General features: G+C 38.8%; 2 protein-coding genes across 2 annotated transcripts; one reads left to right on the forward strand and one right to left on the reverse strand.

Annotated features, from left to right (window-relative positions):
• The first annotated feature begins 352 nt into the window (after positions 1-352).
• On the forward strand, positions 353-12,429 carry LOC100880904 (uncharacterized). Its single transcript, XM_076540026.1, has 3 exons — positions 353-1,121; positions 1,635-1,866; positions 6,113-12,429. Exon 3 carries the CDS (start codon positions 6,183-6,185, stop codon positions 8,163-8,165), a length of 1,983 nt encoding a protein of 660 aa, XP_076396141.1. The 5' UTR covers positions 353-1,121; positions 1,635-1,866; positions 6,113-6,182; the 3' UTR covers positions 8,166-12,429.
• Positions 12,430-15,234: 2,805 nt separating this feature from the next.
• On the reverse strand, positions 15,235-22,731 carry LOC100879524 (CAPA peptides). Its single transcript, XM_076540157.1, has 4 exons — positions 22,586-22,731; positions 20,137-20,310; positions 18,418-18,579; positions 15,235-15,457 (listed from the first exon to the last, which is right to left on the reverse strand). Exons 1-4 carry the CDS (start codon positions 22,641-22,643, stop codon positions 15,381-15,383), a joined length of 471 nt encoding a protein of 156 aa, XP_076396272.1. The 5' UTR covers positions 22,644-22,731; the 3' UTR covers positions 15,235-15,380.
• Positions 22,732-24,462: the final 1,731 nt, after the last annotated feature.

A 24,462-nucleotide genomic window follows, 5' to 3' on the forward strand; every position in this document is an offset into this window, starting at 1 on the left:
CCCATAAAGTACCGGCGTCGCGCTGTCACGAAACGCAATCACCGGTGAAACCGAAAGGTGTCCAGATCCGGCGATTGGACGATTCTAATGTACTTGGGGGTTGTGGCGAGCGCCAAAGGGCAGAGGAGGGTAGGCTATATAGCGAGAGGGGTCGAGCAAAGGGGAATAAGTTTCATTGAACCAGAATTCGACGGTGCTGCCCGCGAACGGGTCTGCGGCAAGGGAGCCGAAATGGGACAGCGAGGGGCAACGAGCGAGCGAGAGGGCGGCGAAACGACCACCGGGAGGGAGAGTTCTGACGGTAGAGGGGGTTAGAGGGTGTAGAGGGGGTAGCGAGAGGAACAGACACGGGGATACGGAGGTGGCATCGTGTCGCTGGCCTCTGCGGCAAATCTGCAGGTTTCTGTGGCGTGTGCGTGACACGATCGCGAGGATTATTAATCCGGCGGAAGTTTCGAGCCGTACGGAGAAGCGTGTGCCTCGGTAATCGTGCATGTCGCGTGTGATCGTGCTCGGGCCAGTTCGAGCGGAGAAACGCTCGCCGGGGGGATGAAAGTGTTCGATGGAGCGACGCAGCATCCTCGACGCTCGCGTTTCCACGGGAAAGGTGTTCGGTGCTTGTCGTCGTCGTCGGGTCTCCAGCGGCGAGATTGATTGATCGACCCGAGAGGATAATAGAAAAGTACTCGTCGATGCCAGTCGACGACCCCGCGGCTCAGGTGGGGGATGTCCTCTCGCGAGAACGGGCAAACATACGCTCGCACGCTCGGGACTAGGCGCGTGGAGAGGAAGCTGACAAGTGCATCGGTGACGTTACTACGCTCCTACACGCTTCTGCTCGCGTTGCCCTTCGATTCGCGACCCGAACCGCCACCCCTGCGTGATCTCGAGTGGTGTCCTCTCGTTCGTGCCGCGAGTACTGATCCAGGAAGCCAACCTCCCGCCGGAGAATAAACAAAAGGACACCGGATCGTTTCTCTGCTCAAACCAGCTGAACAAGACGGACTGCGAAAACAGTGTGCTCTCTCGCGTTTAACTTTTCAACGAGCCACTAAGCGTCGTCGCGATTGGTCGACCAAGCGAGCGTACGGATTTTTCGTCGCATCCGCAGATTCATGCAAGTACGTGTATAAGCGAATTTGCCGCGGTCGATGCACTCGAAAGCTCGCTCTGGGGGAGTCGAGTGACGCGTACACGATGCAACGACGACCCGTCACCGGGCTCGATTTCGAGCAATCGACCGTTCTTAACCGCCGATCCTTTTTCCTCTTCTTTCGATCTCTTGTTTACCGGTGATCCTCGCCAGACTTACGTCCTCCGATTCGGGGACACGGTAATCGGCCACGCTCCCGGCCGACTTTCTCGCTAATTTATGATCGATATAAATTTCGCCGGGCGTTACGCGAGCATACCATTAGCGGACGTCAGCAATTAATATACCTTAACGCGGAGAGCAGCCGGAAGCTGGGTCGGAGAAGTATGGCTGGCGCTTACAACCACGTTGTTTCCGCACGCTCGTTGCCGTTTTCGGCGCACACGGGGCAATCGAACACCGGGGTGACGGCCCTCGAGATAAGGGACGCTCCTCGAGGTTATATAATTTCCGGATTAGAGGATCGTTGTTTTTCTTCCAGATTAATGGTAGAGGAGGAAACGGGTCGACAAGTGGGCCAACGTGCACGGCCGGTGCACTTAATCAGAATGAAATCTAAGAAGTCACGGGCAACAATGGCTTTGTGATGCACCAAGGAGCCTGGTCGGCGAAATGAAAGTCCCCGAGAAACAATGGAAGCGTCCACGCAAGCATGACGGCTCCATTCAGATTCGCAGACGGCATGCTTAGTGGCGGCCAAAGCAGACGTTCAAGTAAGTGTAAGCACTGCATTATTTTTGCTTAGATACACAACCAGCTTTCTTCGATATCCGTTCGGCACCTCGTTCTTGCAATATTTATACTCGCAGGGACGTTTGAACGCTGCTGGAACGTCTTTGAATAGGTTATGAACCTTTGTTGTCCTATGGGATGTCTTGGATTACGTTTGTGGTTTCTCCTTAAAAAACTCGCATACATTTTATCGAGGTCATTATTTCAAATTTATAGAACTCTGTAGGGACATTTTGATAGCTTTAAACAGGTTATAAATCTGTTTTGTTGGGTGGTATGTAAATGTCGCTTTGGATTAGGTCCATAAATTCAGCTTGCTTTAGGTTCAAAATCACGCGGAGAATTTTTATGGATCGAGGTCATTTATTATTTCAGATTTATTTTATTCCGCCTTTCTTACAATTTTAATCAAATATTCCTTGACTAGCAATTTATTCGAATCTAAGTTTTGGATTTAGAAAATCTAGGGCCGGAGAGAAAGAACTTCAATGAACGGGGTTGTTAATTATCCGAGATTTGCAACGCTAAAAGTAGCTGGTCCTTCAATTATTTTTCGCCCGGTGAATGAAGGATTTTTATGAATAGGCCTTCGTTAATTATTATATTTCGTGTAATACTAGTCGGAGATAGTGATCGATAATCATTCATGCTCCCGTATTAAACGCGTTTTGAACTTTGGGAGCATCCCTGAGTAAGTTACGGATTTGTTTCGTTGAAGAGACGTTTTGATTGGTTCGCTTATGTTGTATAGCCGAGTTAGATTCAGTTATGAAACGGATTAACGAAAGATAATGTAAATTTTAATGACTAAGTCTATATTCGACAAATTATTTGCTCCGGCAAAGTATTACGGTAATTGGTAGTTTGCATATTTTATAGATCGACTTTTCTCCGCTAAACTTCCAGAATTTAATGTCCTGAATAAGTTACCGAGTTTATTTAAACGCAGCAAGAATTTTCTCCTTTAATAAAAACTGTTAAAGTTATTCGAGAATAACACTACTTCCGATGAAAACAAATTTTCGATATCGCGAGAGTTGCTTTCTTTTTATTTTAATTAAATTTTCTTTCGGCCAGTATTCGAAAAATATTTGCACAACGGCGCGTATCGATCCCGTGCATAAGGTGCATAGAAGCTACAACTTTTATCCTTCCATAAATTCGATACTTTGATCTTTGCGTGTTCGGAACACGCGTGGAGGGCAACGTATTTATCGATATTTCGTTATTCATATTCTCTCCACTTAATGTGAACTCGAACCGGGAAATATAGTTCAAAATGTTTCACGAATTCATTTGGATTGCATCGTCATTAATATTTCGTGATCGGTTAAATAAATTATCGTGCCATTACGGTCTCAAAGTATTTAGGTATTTATTAAAGGAGGGTTTCAGACACTGTTCATAATCCTCTGATTAATTATATCAGCTTTCTAGGTAAATGGTAATTGTATAACGAACGTTATGGCTTCCTTCGTTCTACGCATTATCAGCACTTTCCTCTATTGTTCTTCGTTTAAACGGTTGCTTTTAATTATATCTCTATTATCCTTCATTTTGATTCAAAACTTCTTTCAAAAGAAAAAATCATCTTCTCTTTCATGATTTATTCAATTTCATTAAATAATCCTGTACGAAATTTGCAGTAAACCGCGTTTACACTTTCAAGGGAATTTAAGAAAAATTCTCAAAACATCTTCTCTTTTATAAAATTTTATTAAATTATTTCACCTGGGAAAAATTTGCATTAAGCCGCGATTACAATTGTCTTTCAAAAGAAATACTCAAGGAAAAAGCTCAATCATCTTCTCTTTTATTTCATCAAATATTAAATTTTATTTAAAAAATTGGAGCTGTAAAAAATTTGCATTAAGCCGCGTTTACAATTGTCGTTTTTAAAAAGAAATATTCAAGAAATCACAAAAGTCTCAAATATTCATCTTCTCTTTTATTTCATCAATTATTAAATTTTATTAAATAATATTGCTTGTATAAAAATTTGCATTAAGCCGCGTTTACAATTGTCGTTTTTAAAAAGCAATATTTAAGAAATCACAAAAGTCTCTAAATATTCATCTTCTGTTTCATTTCATCAATTATTAAATTTTATTAAATAATATTGCTTGTATAAAAATTTGCATTAAGCCGCGTTTACAATTGTTGTTTTTCAAAAGAAATATTTAAGAAATCACAAAAGTCTCAAAATATTCATCTTCTCCTTTATTTCATCTATTATTAAATTTTATCAAACAATCTCACCCCTAAAAAATTTGCATTAAGCCGCGTTTACAACTGTCTTCCTAAACCCAGCATCGTATTAGAATCTTCAAATAAAATCCCTCATTTTAAATTCTGATTGCGACAAAAATTTGAAATTATGACACGTATGATAATTTTGATATCTATTAAAATTTGCATCCGCTTGGAAATTTCCTTCAACTAATTTCGAGTGTGAATATTTTTTCAACTGAATAAAAATTAAAAATGAAACTGACAATTGTAACATTTGCACACATGCTGAACGTTTGTATTTATTATAATTGGAGCAACAATGTTTTTGAAAGTTAAAATACAATTAAACCTGTTCAGAGAGCGTCAATTTAAATGTTCGCGTCGGGATAAAAATTTGAAAGTAAGCATTTGTGTTGAAATACTTTTATTAATAAAAAAAACATGAGCGTCCGTAAAATTGAGGCCATTAAAAATAAAATTCGTGATTTATTTTCCACGTGAATTAAATATCAAACTGCGCTACAATAAAAAGATACATCGAGTGTCCCGTAAAACAATTCCGATACAACGGTATTGTACGATATTACACTTATCAAACCCGTGAATCGCGGATCTTAAATAAATAAATTCAATTCGCGTTATGATACAAATATGAATAAAAGAATGGGACAATTACCGCGGGTGCACGTATAAAATACGTCATTTTCGTCGCTTGTTTACTTAATTGTTTCGTCCCGGAGACCCGTTAAAATTTAACGAATACGTGTGTTGTTCAGTCAATGGTGCACAATAACGTGTTAAGTAGCGACGTTTTGTCTCTAACGAGCGAACGGTGTCACGGAGAGCGTGTTAATCCGGAAATTATCACGCGTAATTTTACACGCTCACATCCGAAACTGCGATCTGCATATATGTACAACTTTCGAAACGATTAATTCGAATCGTCAAACACGTTTCGTCGTCCCGACGTCCTTTAATCCCCGAAGCCTCCGATCGTTACGTTGTACCGTGAAAAATTCGTTAATTAGTTTCCTTGTTTTCTACGGGAAAATAAAAAGACGCACGAAAGAATAAAAAAAAGATGCCTTCCACGGCACGCTCGTTCCGTTTCTTTGTTCGAAAAGTTTAGTTCGGTTTGTTTTGAACGTTCTGGGATGCAGAATAATGCAAAGGCAGCCGCTTTTATCCTGTTGGAACTTGTGTATAGCAATCTGGAAATGGTACCTCCATTGACAAAATTTGAACGCGTAAAAAAGGAGCAGAAATTTTGAGTAACGGTCAGATACTTTAGAAAGATTCTCGACTCGACATAATAAGTACGACGGTTCCATTGGAATTCCCGAAAATATTCATCTATCATGTTTATCGATTATTCAGTGACGTTGAAGGCACGCCTACAACGGGCAAGAAACAGAATAAAAAGTGCCGGTATACGTGCAATCAATGTATGAAGCATTATGTGCGTGTACGTTGTTCAAGAAGTTTCGAGAATTGATACGAGGGGCTACAATTAAAATGGGTCACCCTGTATGCGCGTAAGAAACTTTCCATCGTGAAATGTTACATTTATTATCGACAATGCTCAAACGTGCCCAGATTTATTAATAAAATTCATGGAAACTTCAGAAACTACCATAACTAGTGAAACTGATTAACTGAATTTAATAATTAATCATTAAATTTACTCGTTAACCACTTCTAACTATGTACCATACTAGAAACTATTATAACGAGGCACAAACACTTTACTGCGCATAATTATCGCGTTCCGTTACGTACTGCGCATGTGTTTCATTTTCAAGGTCATCGCAAAAATAGTCCAAATTGCACACAACTGATAGCCATGTTATTTTACGTATACTGAAAGCTTCACATGTATCATATTAAAACTTCACCATAATTTATCACATGTCCTCCATTTTGACCATATCAGCCCTATGATGTCAAGCTATCTCGAATAAATATTCTGCTATAAACGTCTCTCTGTGTTCGTAGACCTCTAAACAGCGGAGGGAGGATCCATAGGAGCGAATAACAGCAGCAGAAGAGAAACGGAAGCTGTGGCATGTTAGGGCCAAAGCACCACCCTCTGCGAGGGCGCATCCTGCTATCCCTCTTCTTCCTCCTGGGCACGTTCGCCTTGCTGTCACGAGCAGCCGCGTTCCCGGATTGGACCGACTGTCCGGCGGTGTGTCGATGCAAGTGGACGTCCGGCAAGAAGTCCGCTCTGTGTCCGGATGCTGGCCTAACTTCGCTGCCGGCGTCGCTGGATCCCGACATGCAAGTGCTGGATCTGTCTGGGAACAAAATTCCCGCGTTGCAGTCGGAGGTGTTCAAGCGGTCGGGTTTGCTGAACCTGCAGAGGGTGTTCCTGAGGAACGCCGGGATACACCAGATCCACGCGGACTCGTTCAGGGACATGAGGATCCTGGTGGAGATCGACCTGTCGGACAACCACGTGAGGAGCCTGGAGCCAGGCACGTTCTTGGGCAACGAAAGACTGAGAATACTAATTTTAAGCGGCAATCCTCTGAAAGTCCTGAAGAGCCATCAGTTCCCCGTTCTGCAGCACCTGCGGAACTTGGAGTTGCAGAGGTGCGCGTTGTCGGAGATCCACGGGGAAGCATTTATCCACCTCACGGGACTCGAGTCGTTGAGGCTGGATCAAAATCAGTTGGAATATCTGGAGGCGTCGGTGATCTCGAATCTGCCGCGTTTGAAAACCCTCACGTTGGACGGGAATCAGTGGAGCTGCGATTGCAGACTACGGGACTTTCGAACCTGGCTGATCCCGGACGCGCCCAGCAAACTATACTCCGTGCCTCAAGTGTGTTCATCGCCGTTACGGTTGGAGGGTCGCAAGTGGGAGGACGTGAAACCCGTGGAGTTCGCCTGTGAGCCGGAAGTGTTCGTGCTAGCCAGCAGCATCCAGGAGGAGACGAACGGGAACCTTAGCCTGGCCTGTTTGGCCACGGGTGATCCGGAGCCGGAAGTGTGGTGGCAGCTGAACGGCGGCCCGGTGAACGCAACCAAACTGACCGAACAGACTTATTCAGGGACGTACGTCGCGTACGCGACTTCGGACTTCGGCAGCTACAACGAGCGGCCTACGGCCAGGATGACCGACAGGTGGAACAACCTGACGGTTTACAACGCCAGCGACGGCGACGCTGGGGAGTACTCCTGTTTCGCGAAGAACATCGCGGGACTAGCCAGGGACACTGTCAGTGTGGCGATCCCGCGAGTGTACACGGCACCCACGCTCTCCCAGAGCGACAATTGGTTGTTGTGGGTCAGTTTAGCGGGCGGTGGTGCTGCAGCCTTGTGCGCCTCGATATCCGCGGTATTACTGGCGCTGTGCGTGTGCGGTGGGACTCGTCGACACAGTGCGCGCGAGAAGGTGAAGCTCCAAGGCAGCACCAGCTTCGGTGACCAGGAGAAGAAGCTTCTGGACCTTTCGGTGACCACGACGACCCCAGGGAACAGCAACGACAGAGGCAGCGGCCACGGCAGCCTGGTGGAGGCTTGCAGCACGGGCGATCTGGAGCTGGCGGAACGAGGGTCTATCTGCGACCCCATGAATGCAGCCACGGTCACCGTCGAGAGACTGCGTCCAGAAGTCACCAGCGGCTCCGTGAACGTCATGAGGGCCGTTCCGTGCAGCGCCATGTTCCCGCCACCGCCCCCCGAGTTCACCAGCGGCGTCCTGCCCGCTGGCATCTTCGGGAACATCTTCATCTCCGTGTCCATGCCCCAGGACTCTTCGGATCGTTGTTACCCCGACTTGCTTGACATCCCCGTTCACGGCAGCGGTGCCGTATGCAAAACCACCTCAGCCTTACCATCCGCAAGCAGCGTCTCCAGCTTCGCGACGCTACCGCGACGAGCGCTGCGCTCGAGCGACCTCTGTTCCCCCTACGACAATATGGGGCCCCGTGTCACCGCCAACGGGAGCTCCGCGTTCTCGCTCACGGACGTCGATTTGCGACTGTCGCCCCCGCCACCGCCACGAATCATCCAACCACCGCACGAATTCGTGTCCCTTTGAGACCCGCCGAGTCCCTAGACTCTGGGGTCCTACGGGCTAGAGGTTATTACTTGTTCAAAGCTCGTCCGTCGCTTTTCTTCCCTCAACGTTCAGTCGCGACCTCCTTTAAACGGTGTCTTGTTCATCATTGTGTTCGTCGTCGACAGTATTCCACATGATGTGTACCCGCATTTTATACGGTGAGCCATGGGCCTACCAGGTGAGACTGCCAACTGACTGCGTGAAAACCGGACCCCGTCGTTTTTGTTTCATTGTTGAGTTTCATGGGCTGTGATGTTCTTGAGTTACAAAGATTTCAGTGTGATAATGGTGGAGGTGGAAGGAGCGAGGAGCAGGTTATGCTAGTTTTTTGTGGTGGGTGTGCACGGTGAAGAACTTATGGCGTTAGTGATAAGTGAGTAGATACAGGTGAGTCTCGTTATATTGCCGTAGGAGCTGATTCTCGCTCTGGGAGTGTTTGATGATTTATGAACACACGGGATATTAACAGGCAGTAATGTGTGAAGAACGTATCGTGATTCAATGCACCGAGATTTAACGTAGATAGCGAACGTGACGAAACGCGTAGATTATCCGACATTCAGTGACCTAATGCGTAGCTAATTATCGCGTGAATTAACGCAATACGTGTTACAGAAGGTACAAAAGTGGAAATATAACGAGAGTCTGCTGTATCATCGATGTGCAGTTGCCCAGCACTGATCCCCAAAATTGAACATCAAGTTTGAAGCTAGCAAAACGTTATCCGTTTTTTATTTCCTTTAAATAAAGAGTGACATTTGAATGATGACATAAAGCTTCATGTTGACGAGTTACTTCAAGCCCGAAAAGAGCTTTCGTGCGATATAAACAAATAACTGCCAGGTTTGAATGAAAATACGAAAACATGTTTTTACGACTGATCCATTGAATTTGCTCAGAATTTTCGCTTCCAGGAAACGTTCGTTATCACCACTTGGTAAGCGAATGGCTCATATTTTTAATCGACAAAAATCCATTCCTCGAGCGTACATTTGAGTAAGGTTGTATGCATACAGGGACCTAGAAAGTTTGTATCTCGTGCGTATATTAAAGACGTCCGACAGGTTATCGAAAGTAGTATACAGAATATTTGATCGAATCCAATCCAGTTTCGTCTGTCCAGCCTACTCGATTACTTAAGACATGGAGTCCCGAAACTGCACGGCATCCTTTCAACTTTTTATATCACTTTGATTCGAGAAAGCCATTTTATTTCAAATCATAGTCACCTCAGTCATTTTACTACCGTTCTCTATATTGATTATTTACCCATTCAATCTACCCATAATCCCATAGACATTTTCCTCATTCGAACCCTTATTCGCACTTCGCTCTATCGCATCAGAAGCCCTACGTTTCTAACCCTCTTGCTACAGCAGTGTTCTATCAAACGGCTAATGCGCTACATAGGCATACCAGACTACTGTAACTTCTGTGGCTACGTACAACAGGTTTCCTTAGTGTTTCGTAGAATTTTATTTATTTAAAATACGTGTTAGTTTTGTATATATCATAGGTAGCTTTGTGGGAACTGTAGGGTCACCCTTAGCACACATCCTTAGAGGACTATGGCTATACTTGGCACATGTTGGCTGAGGGACTATTGATAGCTGGAGGACTCTATTATGGGGGACTATGGGAACTGTGCAGTCACTGAGTAGTGATTAAGGTCATAGAATGGATGAGTAGTGGGTGACTATAGGTACCTTCAGTATAGAGCAAGCACAGGGTAAGGGGTGACTATAATTACTTATGGGATACAGTAAGTACTGAATGATGGGTGACTATAGTTATCCTTAGCATACAGAGTACTTGGTAATGATGGGTGACTATAGTTATCTTTAGTACATAGCAAATACAAGGTAATGGGTGACTATAACTACCATTGGGACGCAGTGAGTGCTCAGTAATGGGTGACTATAGTTATCCTTAGCATACAGAGAGTACTCAGTAATGGGTGACTATAGCTACCTTCAGTACATGGCAAGTATAAAGTAATGGGTGACTATAACTACCCTTAGGACACAGTGAATGCTCAGTAATGGGTGACTATAGTTATCCTTAGCATACAGAGAGTACTTGGTAATGGGTGACTATAGCTACCTCCAGTACATGGCAAGTACAAGGTAATGGGTGACTATAACTACCCTGAGGAATGCAGTGAGTGCTCAGTAATGGGTGACTATAGTTATCCTTAGCATACAGAGAGTACTCAGTAATGGGTGACTATAGCTACCTTCAGTACATGGCAAGTATAAAGTAATGGGTGACTATAACTACCCTTAGGACACAGTGAGTGCTGAGGAATGGGTGACTATAGTTATCCTTAGCATACAGAGAGTACTTGGTAATGGGTGACTATAGCTACCTCCAGTACATGGCAAGTACAAGGTAATGGGTGACTATAACTACCCTGAGGAATGCAGTGAGTGCTCAGTAATGGGTGACTATAGTTATCCTTAGCATACAGAGTACTTGGTAATGATGGGTGACTATAGTTATCTTTAGTACATAGCAAATACAAGGTAATGGGTGACTATAACTACCATTGGAACGCAGTGAGTGCTCAGTAATGGGTGACTATAGTTATCCTTAGCATACAGAGAGTACTCAGTAATGGGTGACTATAGCTATCTTCAGTACATGGCAAGTATAAAGTAATGGGTGACTATAACTACCCTTAGGACACAGTGAATGCTCAGTAATGGGTGACTATAGTTATCCTTAGCATACAGAGAGTACTTGGTAATGGGTGACTATAGCTACCTCCAGTACATGGCAAGTACAAGGTAATGGGTGACTATAACTACCCTGAGGAATGCAGTGAGTGCTCAGTAATGGGTGACTATAGTTATCCTTAGCATACAGAGAGTACTCAGTAATGGGTGACTATAGCTACCTTCAGTACATGGCAAGTATAAAGTAATGGGTGACTATAACTACCCTTAGGACACAGTGAGTGCTGAGGAATGGGTGACTATAGTTATCCTTAGCATACAGAGAGTACTTGGTAATGGGTGACTATAGCTACCTCCAGTACATGGCAAGTACAAGGTAATGGGTGACTATAACTACCCTGAGGAATGCAGTGAGTGCTCAGTAATGGGTGACTATAGTTATCCTTAGCATACAGAGTACTTGGTAATGATGGGTGACTATAGTTATCTTTAGTACATAGCAAATACAAGGTAATGGGTGACTATAACTACCATTGGAACGCAGTGAGTGCTCAGTAATGGGTGACTATAGTTATCCTTAGCATACAGAGAGTACTCAGTAATGGGTGACTATAGCTATCTTCAGTACATGGCAAGTATAAAGTAATGGGTGACTATAACTACCCTTAGGACACAGTGAATGCTCAGTAATGGGTGACTATAGTTACTCCTGACATAAAGAGAGTACTTGATAATGGGTGACTATAATTACCCTTAGGACTCAGTGAGTGCTCAGTGTGGATGACTATAGTTACCCCTAGCATACACAGTACTTGGCAATGGATGACTATAACTACCCTTAGAACACAATGAGTCCTCAGTAAACATTGACTACAATTACCCACAGTACTCAGTGAGTGCTCAAACCATCAGCAAACGCCCACAGACAACTACAGTCCTCAGCAAATACTAACTAATAGCCATAGTCCCTTAGTCCATACTTAGTGTGATTATAGTTACCCAGCGACAAATCTTATCCCCACACAATGACCAATACTGAATACAGTAACCAAACAACGAATGTGTTAAATACTTATTTCTTCCTGTCCACCTAGAAAAAGTGTCGTCATTCCATGTTCATTCACGTGGATGCACGTGCAGTTTCGAAGACAAGGCCATCATGTCAGTATGTCCGCTTGTCTGCCTGGCTTGCATGCTTGGTCGGCGTACAAAATGGCTACTCGCAGAGAAAAGAAGCGTGTACGGTGAGTGCGTGCGTGACGGTTAGACCTTAAGTCCTCTTCTAGTTGCCAATACATACACATACACACATGCGGGTGGTTTGTACATAAGGAGTAAAAACAATGGAGAGAAAAATCGAGGATCCTGTGGCGGAAGCAGGAGTAACGTTATCGGGTTACCTTCCCCTCCCTAATCATTCTCGAGGTGTATCACTAGTTTGTTACGTACTCTACGTGTGTACATATTTGTTATCGCAGTACACGTATTAAAATAGAGTGGCTGGCGTGTACAGCGTCGCCGCCCATTATGAACACTTTGTCAATTAATAAAACGATTGAATTTTACATACATCGTGTTTTCTTCTGGTTCTTTTCGACTCTTCTGTGTTCCCGTATTCCTATCTCCATGGATGCAGAGTTTCATTATTTTGAAATGGCGAAGAAAGGAAGATTTTGATGCTGTCATGAGGATAGAAATTGAACAGTTGTCACTTCCGATTCGTTATTAAGCGGCTAATTACCTGTACTCGTATCGTTAAACAAAATTTGAAGCGTTTATTTGTCCGACACAATCATTATCGGTGTTGCGCGAGAAACAGAACAGTGGTAATTGGAAATCTGGTCTTACGGAAACAACAGGAACGCTATTTGCTAAATTATTGCAATCTGCCCGCCAATTATATCGCCGAGTGTACAATTTGAATAATGACACGGCAGTTGATACTGAAATTAAATCTTTTACAGTTTTCCCGTATTAACAATTTCCGTAATTTCACCCTCGTGGAATATGCAAACGCGAATTAATCACGCGTGGTGATTCATCGAAATGCACTGTTAAGAAACAAAATTCAACGAGAACTTGAATCTCCAGGATCCTTTTTCAATCAGAGAATAAATTACTCGATGGAAATTTCTGATCAATATCCTTGGGAGAGACACAGAGTATATAGATTCGAACAGAAGGAGGGGGATGTTGAAAGAGAAACGTAATTTCACCAGCTTTATTACCTTCTTTCGTGTGTCAGCGAATACTACACGCCTTTACAATCGAAATAAATACAGATACTCCAGATTTAATTATGGGCTTCGCTGTTTGACCTGCACTTTCCCTCGCGTGTTATAACCCTCGTGACCACAAATTGAGATTCTGAACTAAACTATTGGTAAAATGTGCTGTACTAAAGTATCTGATAATATCTAAATACCTAAAATAATATCTAAACGCGTAATACCTAAAATAATTTCTAAACATGTGACACATAAAATAATTTCTAAACATGTGACACATAAAATAATTTCTAAACATGTGACACCTAAAATAATATCTAAACATGTGACACTTAAAATAATTTCTAAACACGTGACACTTAAAATAATATCTAAACAAGTGACACTTAAAATAATATCTAAACATGTGACACATCAAATAATTTCTAAACATGTGACACTTAAAATAATTTCTAAACATGTGACACATAAAATAATATCTAAACATGTGACACATCAAATAATTTCTAAACATGTGACACTTAAAATAATTTCTAAACATGTGACACATAAAATAATATCTAAACATGTGACACATCAAATAATTTCTAAACATGTGACACTTAAAATAATTTCTAAACATGTGACACATAAAATAATTTCTAAACATGTGACACATCAAATAATTTCTAAACATGTGACACTTAAAATAATTTCTAAACATGTGACACATCAAATAATTTCTAAACATGTGACACATCAAATAATATCTAAACATGTGACACTTAAAATAATATCTCAATAAAAATATAAAAAATAATATCTAATTGCTAACATCAGAAACAATGTCTAAACACGTGACACTTAAAATAACCTCTAAATAAAAATATAAAAAATAATATCTAATTGCTAACATCAGAAACAATGTCTAAACATGTGACACTTAAAATAACCTCTAAATAAAAATATAAAAAATGATATCTAAATAGTAACATGTACAATAATATTTAAATAAGTGGAACTTAAAATAACATCTATATAAAAATTTAAAAAATAATATCTGAATAGTAACATCAGAAATAATATCTAAACACGTCTCACCTAAACTAACATCTGAATAAAAATGTAAGAAATAATATCTAAGTGGTACAGTCAGAAATAATATCTAAACACGTGTCACCTAAACTAACATCTGAATAAAAATGTAAGAAATAATATCTAAGTGGTACAGTAAGAAATAATATCTAAACACGTAATACCTAAAATAGCACCTAAATAAAAATATAAAAAATAATATCTAAGTGGTACAGTCAGAAATAATATCTAATCGCGTGGCACCTAAAATAGCACCTAAATAAAAATATAAAAAATAATATCTAAGTGGTACAGTTAGAAATAATATCTAAACACGTAATACCTAAAATAGCACCTAAATAAAAATATAAAAAATAATATCTAAGTGGTACAGTCAGAAATAATATCTAAACACGTGTCACCTAAAATAACACCTAAATAAAAATGTAAAAAATACTATCTAAGTGGTACAGTCAAAAATAATATCTAAACGCGTGATACCTAAAATGATACCCAAAATAAAAATATAGAAAGTATCTAAATAATGTGAAAAATCTACCACGTGAATGTAAATATGTAAAATAATATCTAAACGCGTGATACCTAAAATAAAAATATAGAAAGTATCTAAATAATGTGAAAAATCTACTACGTGAATGTAAATATGTAAAATAATATCTAAACGCGTGATACCTAAAATAAAAATATAGAAAGTATCTAAATAATGTGAAAAGTCTACCACGTGAATGTAAATACATGAAATGATATCTAAATACGTGATACTAAAATAATGAAAATTATCTCCACGCGGATCCAAATACGTGAAATAATATCTAAATACGTGATAGTAAAATAATGAAAATTAGCATAAAATAAATTTCACCCTCCATCTAACAGATAACCAACGGCCACGTTCAGAGGGTTAAATTTTGAGAGTTCCCGTAATCTGCGCTCCCAAAATATCCAACTTCCAAACTAATTAGTACGTGATACAGCAAACAAAGCAGAGTATGCTACACTAAATTAATAGCAGGGTGTTTATACTAAACTAGCGCAAGAGTGTTTGTATTATATTAACACTAACAGCGATGAAATTTCATTCAACCTTTATTGTCATCGATATTCACGGACCACAAATCCGGTTCCTTCGGGATCAAACAAAGTCGTAGGATAGTGATGCGAATTAAGGCTAGATTATATTAACTTCCGGTGGTGTCAAAGCTCGTGTTTCGGAATCATTTGCAGATTCGATCGACGTCGCTCTCGCGTCCTAGCCTCGGTGTGTACCCGTTCATCTGGCTATTTCGGAAACCTGAAATCAACGAACGCTGCAGAGGACAAAAACTCGGGGTATTGATTCGGATGCTGAAGATGAACCTAATGGTCAGACGAAATCAATGTGAATTCTTCACAATGACAAATTTCGATACATATTTGCATAATCACATATTTTATAACGTTAACATCAATAATTTGGTAGAAATCATAGTTAGGTTATAATCATGGTGGACTCATTTTAACAAGAATTAAATGCATGAATTTCCTGTCAAAAAAGAATGAAAGTTTGTGCAAACTTCCGTATATCTCATGGTTACTTGTACGAACATAATCAAACTTGTTCGAACATAATCAAACTTATTCAAACATAATCAAACTTAGTCAAACACAGTCAAACTTAGTCGAATTTACTCCATGTCACTATTTTTAGAAATTTAAAAAAGGAAGGGTGTGAATTGTTAGTCAAAGGGGGTGGTTTTTATTATATTAAAGTCATTAAAAGTTTTAATTAAAGGTGTCATTAATACTGTTGGGGTGGTATAGCAAGGTTTTATGCAGGTATGTTAAAGGTTTATCTTGAGAGACGATGTAGGGGTTGTAAGATACTTTGAGGTGCGTAACATGTTTTGCAGAAGATTTTATATTTAGACTGTAATGGTATCAGAGGATAGAAGTGTGGAGGTGGTAATGGAGAAAAATTTAAGTTTGCAAATTTATAGGGTGGGGAATCTGTAAATTTATAAATTTAGGCAGCTGCAAATTTCAAAGTTCAGAAATTCACAAATCTGCAAATTTGGAAATTTAGAAATGTTGAAATTTGATAGTGTGCAAATACATGAACTTTCAATTTTCCAAACTTTGAAATCTAAAAATTGGAAAATTAGAAAATTGGAAAATTGGAAAATTGGAAAATTAGAAAATTGGAAAATTGGAAAATTGGAAAATTGGAAAATCTAAAAATCTACAAATCCACAAATTTACAAACCTAAAAATCTAAAAATCCACAAATTTACAAATTTACAAATTTACAAATTTACAAGACTACACATCTAAAAATCTACAAATCTCCAAACCTTCAAATCTAAAAATCTACAAACCCACAAACCTACAAACCCCCAAATTTAAAAACCCATAAACCCACAAACCTAAAAATCTAAAAATCTCCAAACCTTCAAATCCAAAAATCTACAAACCCACAAACCTACAAATCCCCAAATCTACAAACCTAAAAATCCACAAACCCAAAAACCTACAAACCCACAAATCTAAAAATCCAACCCCAAATCTTCACCACCCTAACTCAAAAATATAAAAACTGTAAAGAAAAAAAGTAGCGATCGCATTGGTAGAATTCGGAAAAGGCAGACAGAATATGGAAACGTCGGAAATAAATAAAGCATTAACAACGTTTTATTCGTTGGAAATTCATTCCGTGCGATTGTAACGTGTTACCCATGACCCCGCAAGTCAAATAAAGGAAGGGATGAAATACTATTGGTACGGGACGAAAAATTAAATTGGCATTTGAAACAGGGCATCAACAGAACATTGGCCGATACACGGTTCAGGGTTTTGATTCTCGGATCACGTATGGATGGGGATGGATTTTCGTGAATACCAAAAATGTTTCGCGATACGTGCGGTTTTTCGCTGGCTGAGTCGCGCAAGCTGCCAGCGTCAATAAACAATGGAATACAGATTATTTTCACCAAGGTAAAGTTCAACTTTCGTATTTTTCAATCTTTCTTTCTTATCTTAGAACGTGACTGTTAATTGCAACTCATTTATGAGCATTTTTCTAATTGTTTGAAATTTATGAAGTTTATTGAACATTTATATGCAGTAACTCATTCATGAATTTTTTTTAAACATTTTTGTAATTTTTTGAAATTCATGAAGTTTATTAAACATTTATATGCAGTAACTCATTCATGAATTTTTTTAAACATTTTTGTAATTTTTTGAAATTCATGAAGTTTATTAAACATTTATATGTAGTAACTCATTCATGAATTGTTTTTAAACATTTTTGTAATTTTTTGAAATTCATGAAGTTTATTAAACATTTATATGTAGTAACTTATTCATGAATTTTTTTAAACATTTTTGTAATTTTTTTAAATTCATGAAGTTTATTGAACATTTACATATAGCAACTCATTCATGAATTTTTGAAGCATTTTACTAATTTTTTGAGATTAATGAGTTTTATTGAACATTTTGAAATTGAAATATTTCAGACAAGTCTTAAAATTTTGGTAAAAGAATTTGGATTATTTTAAACGATTTTGGGAAAGGACAAAAGAATTCAATTTTAAGAACTTTAGCTCTTTTCTATAATAAAACTTGACATTCTAGTTAATAATCCTTAAATTAATTTAAGGAAATCATGAAGGTAAATCTCATCAGGTCAAAGTAAATTAATTTCAGAAAATTATGAAGTTAAGTCTGATCAGTCCAAACAAAATTAATTTAAGAAAATCATCTAAGTCTGATCAGTCCACACAAAATTAATTTAATAAAATCATCTAAGTCTGATCAGTCCAAACAAAATTAATTTAAGAAAATCATCTAAGTCTGATCAGTCCAAACTAAATTAATTTATAAAAAATCATCTAAGTCTGATCAGTCCAAACAAAATTAATTTAAGAAAATCATCTAAGTCTGATCAGTCCAAACAAAATTAATTTAAGAAAATCATCCAAGTCTGATCAGTCCAAACAAAATTAATTTAATAAAATCATCTAAGTCTGATCAGTCCACACAAAATTAATTTAAGAAAATCATCTAAGTCTGATCACTCCAATTTCATTAAATAAAAATGTCCTTATAAATGAAAATAATACCAATGAAATTTAATAAAGAGACCAAAGAAATTTAATAAACGAGACAACAAAATCCCACAAAAAAATAAATAAAATAATCCAAAGAACAAAGTAGCATATTACAGAATATGAAACAGGTAGAATCTTATTATTTTATAAAATTTCCTACCTCGAGCAATAGGTAAGGAGTTGTAATGGGATCTGCCCTCGTCGATCTTCTGCCACGGTCGATACTCCTTGGTGATCAGCCATGACGAGTCTTTTGGCATTTTATCAGAATACTTGGGGTTCATCGATCTTCCCTTGAATAGTGACATGACGTTGCTCGAATCTACAAATTAAACGATAATTTATGTGGCTATGTGAGCTTCCACTGTACTCTGTGCTCTGTGGGTGGAATGTAAATGAATCTCTTTTGTCGATTGAAATAATGAGATACGGGATACTTCATTTATGATCTTTCGTATGTAATGGACTACGCAATTTTTGCGCAAGTTTGGAAATTTGGAGTTGGGAAATTCAGGTTGGGGTGTTGTAAAGTTTCAAGTTGGGGTGTATTTAGGGAAGGTTGGAATTTAAGAGAGTTCGGAGTTTGGGTCTTGAGAAGATTCAATTAGTACATTCGCAAATTTGGAGTTTGATGTCTTAGAATTTAGGGACTTGAAGATTGAAGGAGGAATATTTGCGAAGAGGGAGATCGGAATTTAGTAATTTGAGACTTGGGTATAGGGAGTGTAGGAATTTGGAAAGTGAAGAGTTTAGGAAATTTAGAATTTGCTTAAGTTTATATCTTAGAAAGGGATGTAGAACATTATAGGAGAGGATCTAGGGAATTTGAACACTGGAGAATTTAGGATGTTGGAATTTGACATTTGGGGAATTTGGAAGGTGGGGAATTTGGAATTTGGGGGATGGGAATTTGGGGGATGGGAATTTGGGGGATGGGAATTTGGGGAGATGGGATTTTGGGGAGATGAGAATTTGGGGAATTTGGAATTTGGGGAATCTGGAATTTGGGGGATGTGAATTTGGGGAGATGGGATTTTGGGGAGATGAGAATTTGGGGAATTTGGAATTTGTGGAATTTGGAATTTGGGGAATTTGGAATTTGGGGAATTTGGAATTTGAAACATTTGGAATTTGAGACATTTGGAATTTGAGACATTTGGAATTTGGGACATTTGGAATTTGAGACATTTGGAATTTGGGACATTTGGAATTTGGGACATTTGGAATTTGGGGAATATGGAACTTGGAGAATTTGAAATTTGAAGAATTTGGAATTTGGGAAATTTGGAACTTGGGAAATTTGGAATCTAGAGAATTTGGAATCTAGAGAATTTGGAATCTGGAGAATTTGGAATCTCAGAAATGTGGAATCTAGGGAATTTGGAATCTAGGGAATTTGGAATCTCGAGAATTTGGAATCTGAAAAATTTCGAATCTAAGAAACTTGGAATCTGAGAAATTTAAAATTTAGGCAATCTGTGAAATTTACAAGTTTACGACTTCAGAAAAAATTCGAAAGCCCCAAAGCTCATAAATAAAAGCTTAAAAATATATAACTCTAGAAATCTATAATTCTACAGTAACTCTAACTCCCCTATTCTCCAAAATTCTAAAATTCGCACCAATAAAAATACTGTCAAGACTTAAAATTAAATTTGCAAAGTTTAAAAGCTAAAAACGTTGGGCGGTACAACACAAAAGGTTGTAACGTGTCAAAAAATGATCAACAACCTTAAATGGGGCCGCAAAAAATGACCGCACAATGTTGGTTACTCAGACCGAGCGAACGGTGCGAAGGCACGGTACAGTTCACTGGATTCAAAACACGAAAGCTTAAAAGCATATCAAGCTTGTTTCGGCTACAACGACTGCGTTTTACCTTGGTAATCCTTTTCCGAGGTGGAATCGGAATCCGAATCGCGGGCGTTGTAAAATTCGCTGTCCGGCTCGATTTCGCGATGACGGTTAAAATTAACGTTCGGCGCGTCGGATCGGCCGACCCTGGGATACGCCATCAAGCCAGATGCTCGTCGATCCTTCAATTTCTCTCCCTCTGGAAAATTATCGGAGGACTCTCGTTTTAATACTGGTTTTTTTTTCAAGAAATCGATGGGAGACGCGGAAAAGGATAAGAAAGGATATTTCTTTTTTGCTGTCGTGAATTTCAATGCCTTTGCAGCGGGCTTGCATCTGGCATCCAATAATTAAAGAAGGAAAAAAGAACGGAAAAATGACCAATGCGATATATCGAGATTGTAGTCTCTACCGGTCAAAGGGACACATCTGGCTTCCGATGATTAGCAAAAAATTTGTATTATTTCGTACTTTACTGATCAAAGATAGATTTTTAATTGATTCGTAGATCACTCACATTAAAATTCCAATTTTTTTTTTAGTTATTTAATATATTTTTTGATGTACATGCAACACTTTGATAATTGCAATATAGTACATATAATAATAAAAATTAATATAGTACATATAATTTAAAAATTAAAAAATTTTTGCTATATGCAGTTAATTGTAACATGTAGCTATTTATGTTTAAATTCACATATCAGTAGGAATGTCTCTTGTAGTATCATAAGTTTGGACAAAATTGTAGAAAATAACTGCACCAGATTTACAAATATGTACCTCAAAAATTAATCAATACCTCACATTCGAAAAAACTTGCACAAATAATAAATAACAATTAGCAGAATCACAATTGAAACACGTCCAGAAAATAAATAATATAAAATAATGGTATTTGTCATATCGAATAACAGCAACCGTGTATGCAGAAGAGAATTCGCGGAAAATTTACAGAAACAATGGGTTACTTTTGCAATCGTAAATATACGAGCTGACGGTTAACAAGTGAAAAAACCAAGGGAATAAAGTGTAGTAACAAAGAGGCATGATCGATGGTAATCAATGATTCAAAAAAACTGTATCTGTAAAAATAATGGACAGCAATTTCATCGAACAGCACGTGAGAATCGTTCCCCGGAGAAAGTATAACTAAAAGAATCAAAGAAGAAACATTAATCAAACGCACTCCCCATTTACACCTACGGAGTTCGAATGAACTTCGAGCGTGGAATAATTGATTAATAAAGAGGGAACGTATAACTGATTAATTGAACACGGGGAATTGATAGAGAAACAATCTTGCGCGTGGAAGAACATATTAAATGAAATCTTTGGTATAGGGTTGTCGATGAAGAAGAAATTTGAGGGTAGGATAAGTAATTAATAAGGAAGAAAGTTGATAAGTGACCAGCAAAGAAGGAAACTCGAGATGAACTAACTGATTGCAACAGAAGAAATCTGCAGGACAGAACAAGTAATCATTGAAGAAGAAATTTGAGCATAGGATAAATAATTGATAAAGAAGAAACCTGAGTATAGTTTGACCAACAAAGAAGAAATCTTAACATTAACTGATTGTGACAGAAGAAGGCTGCAGCATAGAACAAGTAATCAATGAAGAAGAAATTCGAGAATAGGATAAGTAATTAATAAGGAAGAAACCTGATAAGTGACCAGCAAGGAAGGACCTCAAGATAAATTAACTGACTGCAACAGAAGAAATCTGCAGCACAAAACAAGTAATCATTGAAGAAGACATTTGAGCATAGGATAAGTAATTGATAAAGAAGAAACCTGAGTACAGTTTGATCAACAAAGAAGAAATCTCAACATTAACTAATTGCAACAGAAGAAATCTGTAACACAGAGCAAGTAATCAATGAAGAAGAAATTTCAGCATAGAATAACTAATTGATAAAGAAGAAACCTGGGTATAGGTGACCATCAAAGAAGAAAACTGAACATTAACTAATTACAATAGAAGAAATCTGCAATTGAAGAAATCTACATCACTGAACGAGTATTCAATAAAGAAGAAATTCGAGCATAGGATAACTAATAAAGAAGAAAGCTGAGTATAGGTGATCAACACAGAAGAAATCTCAAAATGAACTAATTGCAATAGAAGAAATCTGCAACAGAAGAAATCTACAGCTACAAGTAATCAATAAAGAAGAAATTCCAGCATAGAATAACTAATAAAGAAGAAACCTGAGTATAGATAACCAACAAAGAAGAAATCTCAAAATGAACTAATTACAACCGAAGAAAGAATAGCCAAATAGTGTAAACAAAAAAGAGAACACCGTTTACTATGACCTCCAAAGAAAAAAGCAGATAAACTGTAAGAAGCATCAGGTTGGCGAAGATCAGCGTAACGAACCGGGAAACGATGAAAAATAGCGGAAGCGTGTATATGTGAGAAGAAATCGTTCGAAGAAGAGGACCGATCGATCGATCGGCACACTTACGGTTGAGGGAGATCGAAAATATGAAAACGATGAGTACTACAAATACGTGATTTGTCATCGCCGATGATACTTGCTCTCCGTAAGATCGAAATTCGATGAAGCTACGTAGCAGAGCACAAGAACACTGAATACCATCAGGTAGTCGCCGTCTGATTTTATACCTAGCGCCACGACCGGCTAACGGGGGCTACCACCCCGACCCCACGGACCTTCAACCCTCTCGTTTCACATTCTACCACCCTGTATCGCTTCCGTTTACGAACGATCGTCACCCGTTTATTTCGACGCTCGTTGCTGATTCAACTTAGGGACCTTCTCGTTATTGCCGATAAGGGATGGAACACGGTTATACTTGCGCTAAATTACGGTCGGGGCTGTCAATTTTCAGTTACTTTTAGGGGTTTATGATCAATCTTTAATGAAATTTTTAGGTTATCTAGGTTATTTGTATTTTTTTTTTTTTGGTAGTTGGTGTACTTGTGGTGGTAGTTGGTGTAGGGTGGTATTCTTTGGGGATCTAGGGACTTTGGGAAATTTTGGGATTTGGGGATTTTGGGATTTGGGGATTTTGGGATTTGGGGATTTGAGGATTTTGGGATTTGGGGATTTTGGGATTTTGGAATTTGGGAATTTTAGGATTTGGGGATTTTGGGATTTGAGGATTTTGGGATTTGGGGATTTGGGGATTTGGGGATTTGGGGATTTGAGGATTTTGGGATTTGAGGATTTTGGGATTTGGGGATTTTGGGATTTGGGGATTTTGGGATTTTGGGATTTGGGGATTTGGGGATTTGGGGATTTGGGGATTTGGGGATTTTGGGATTTGGGATTTGGGAAATTAAGGACTGAGAAATTTAGGGACTTGGAAAATTTGGGGTTTGGGAATTTAAGAATTAAGAAATTTAGGGACTTGGAGAATTTGGGGTTTGGGAATTTAAGGATTAAGAAATTTGGAGATTTGAGGATTTGGAGATTTAAGGATTTGGAGATTTGAGGATTTAGAGATTTGAGGATTTGGAGATTCGGAGATTTGGAGATTTGAAGATTTGGAGATTTGGAGATCTGGTAATTTAAGGATTTGAGAAATAATCTGACAGGTGGTAATCTAACGTGTAATTATGTAACGGTCCATAACCCAACGTGCAATAATCCAACGGATTACAATCTAACGTATACCAATCTAATTGTGATCTAACAAGCCTTGAACGGTTATAATCCACACTAATCTAACAGATCATGAACGTGAAATAATCCAACGTATCCTTATCTAACGCGCATTAATCCAACGTGTCATAATCTAACATACACTAATCTGACAAATACCCTAACAAACGCTAATTTAACGAATCTAACAATAAATTTATATTGATCTAACCACTTTTAAACCAAAGTGCACTAATCTATCGTGCAATAATTTAGCATGCGGTAATAGCTCGAGCAGATCAGGCAGCAAACTTTCGAAATTAAAAATTGTTCGCCGACCAGAAGCTATTTTCGCTGGTAAATTCATTACCCGGCTGCGAAAATACTTAACAGAAGGGGTTTTTTTTACAGCATGAACTGCTAACGTTAAGATAAACTTTTTGTTTACGGCGCCTTTGAAATAATTGTATCGAAACTTTTTAACGGTTCGTAAACGACCAGATCCACCGGCCGTTGTAACGTATTGTTTCCGACTTTTCCGGGCATTTCCCGGGGGAATTTTCCGGGAATTAAGAATCACGTTTGTTGATTGAAACGGGCTATTTGATAGCTCGATTTTACGCTCGCTGATTTTTGAACGTTTTTCGTTAGTTATCCGACTCTTCTAACGTTACTCGATTTTTCAAGATTTATGCAACAATCGCACGTTAACCACGTACACGGAATTGTTTATT

This window comes from Megachile rotundata, chromosome 15 (assembly GCF_050947335.1).
Source record: "Megachile rotundata isolate GNS110a chromosome 15, iyMegRotu1, whole genome shotgun sequence".
Taxonomy (NCBI): domain Eukaryota; kingdom Metazoa; phylum Arthropoda; class Insecta; order Hymenoptera; family Megachilidae; genus Megachile; species Megachile rotundata.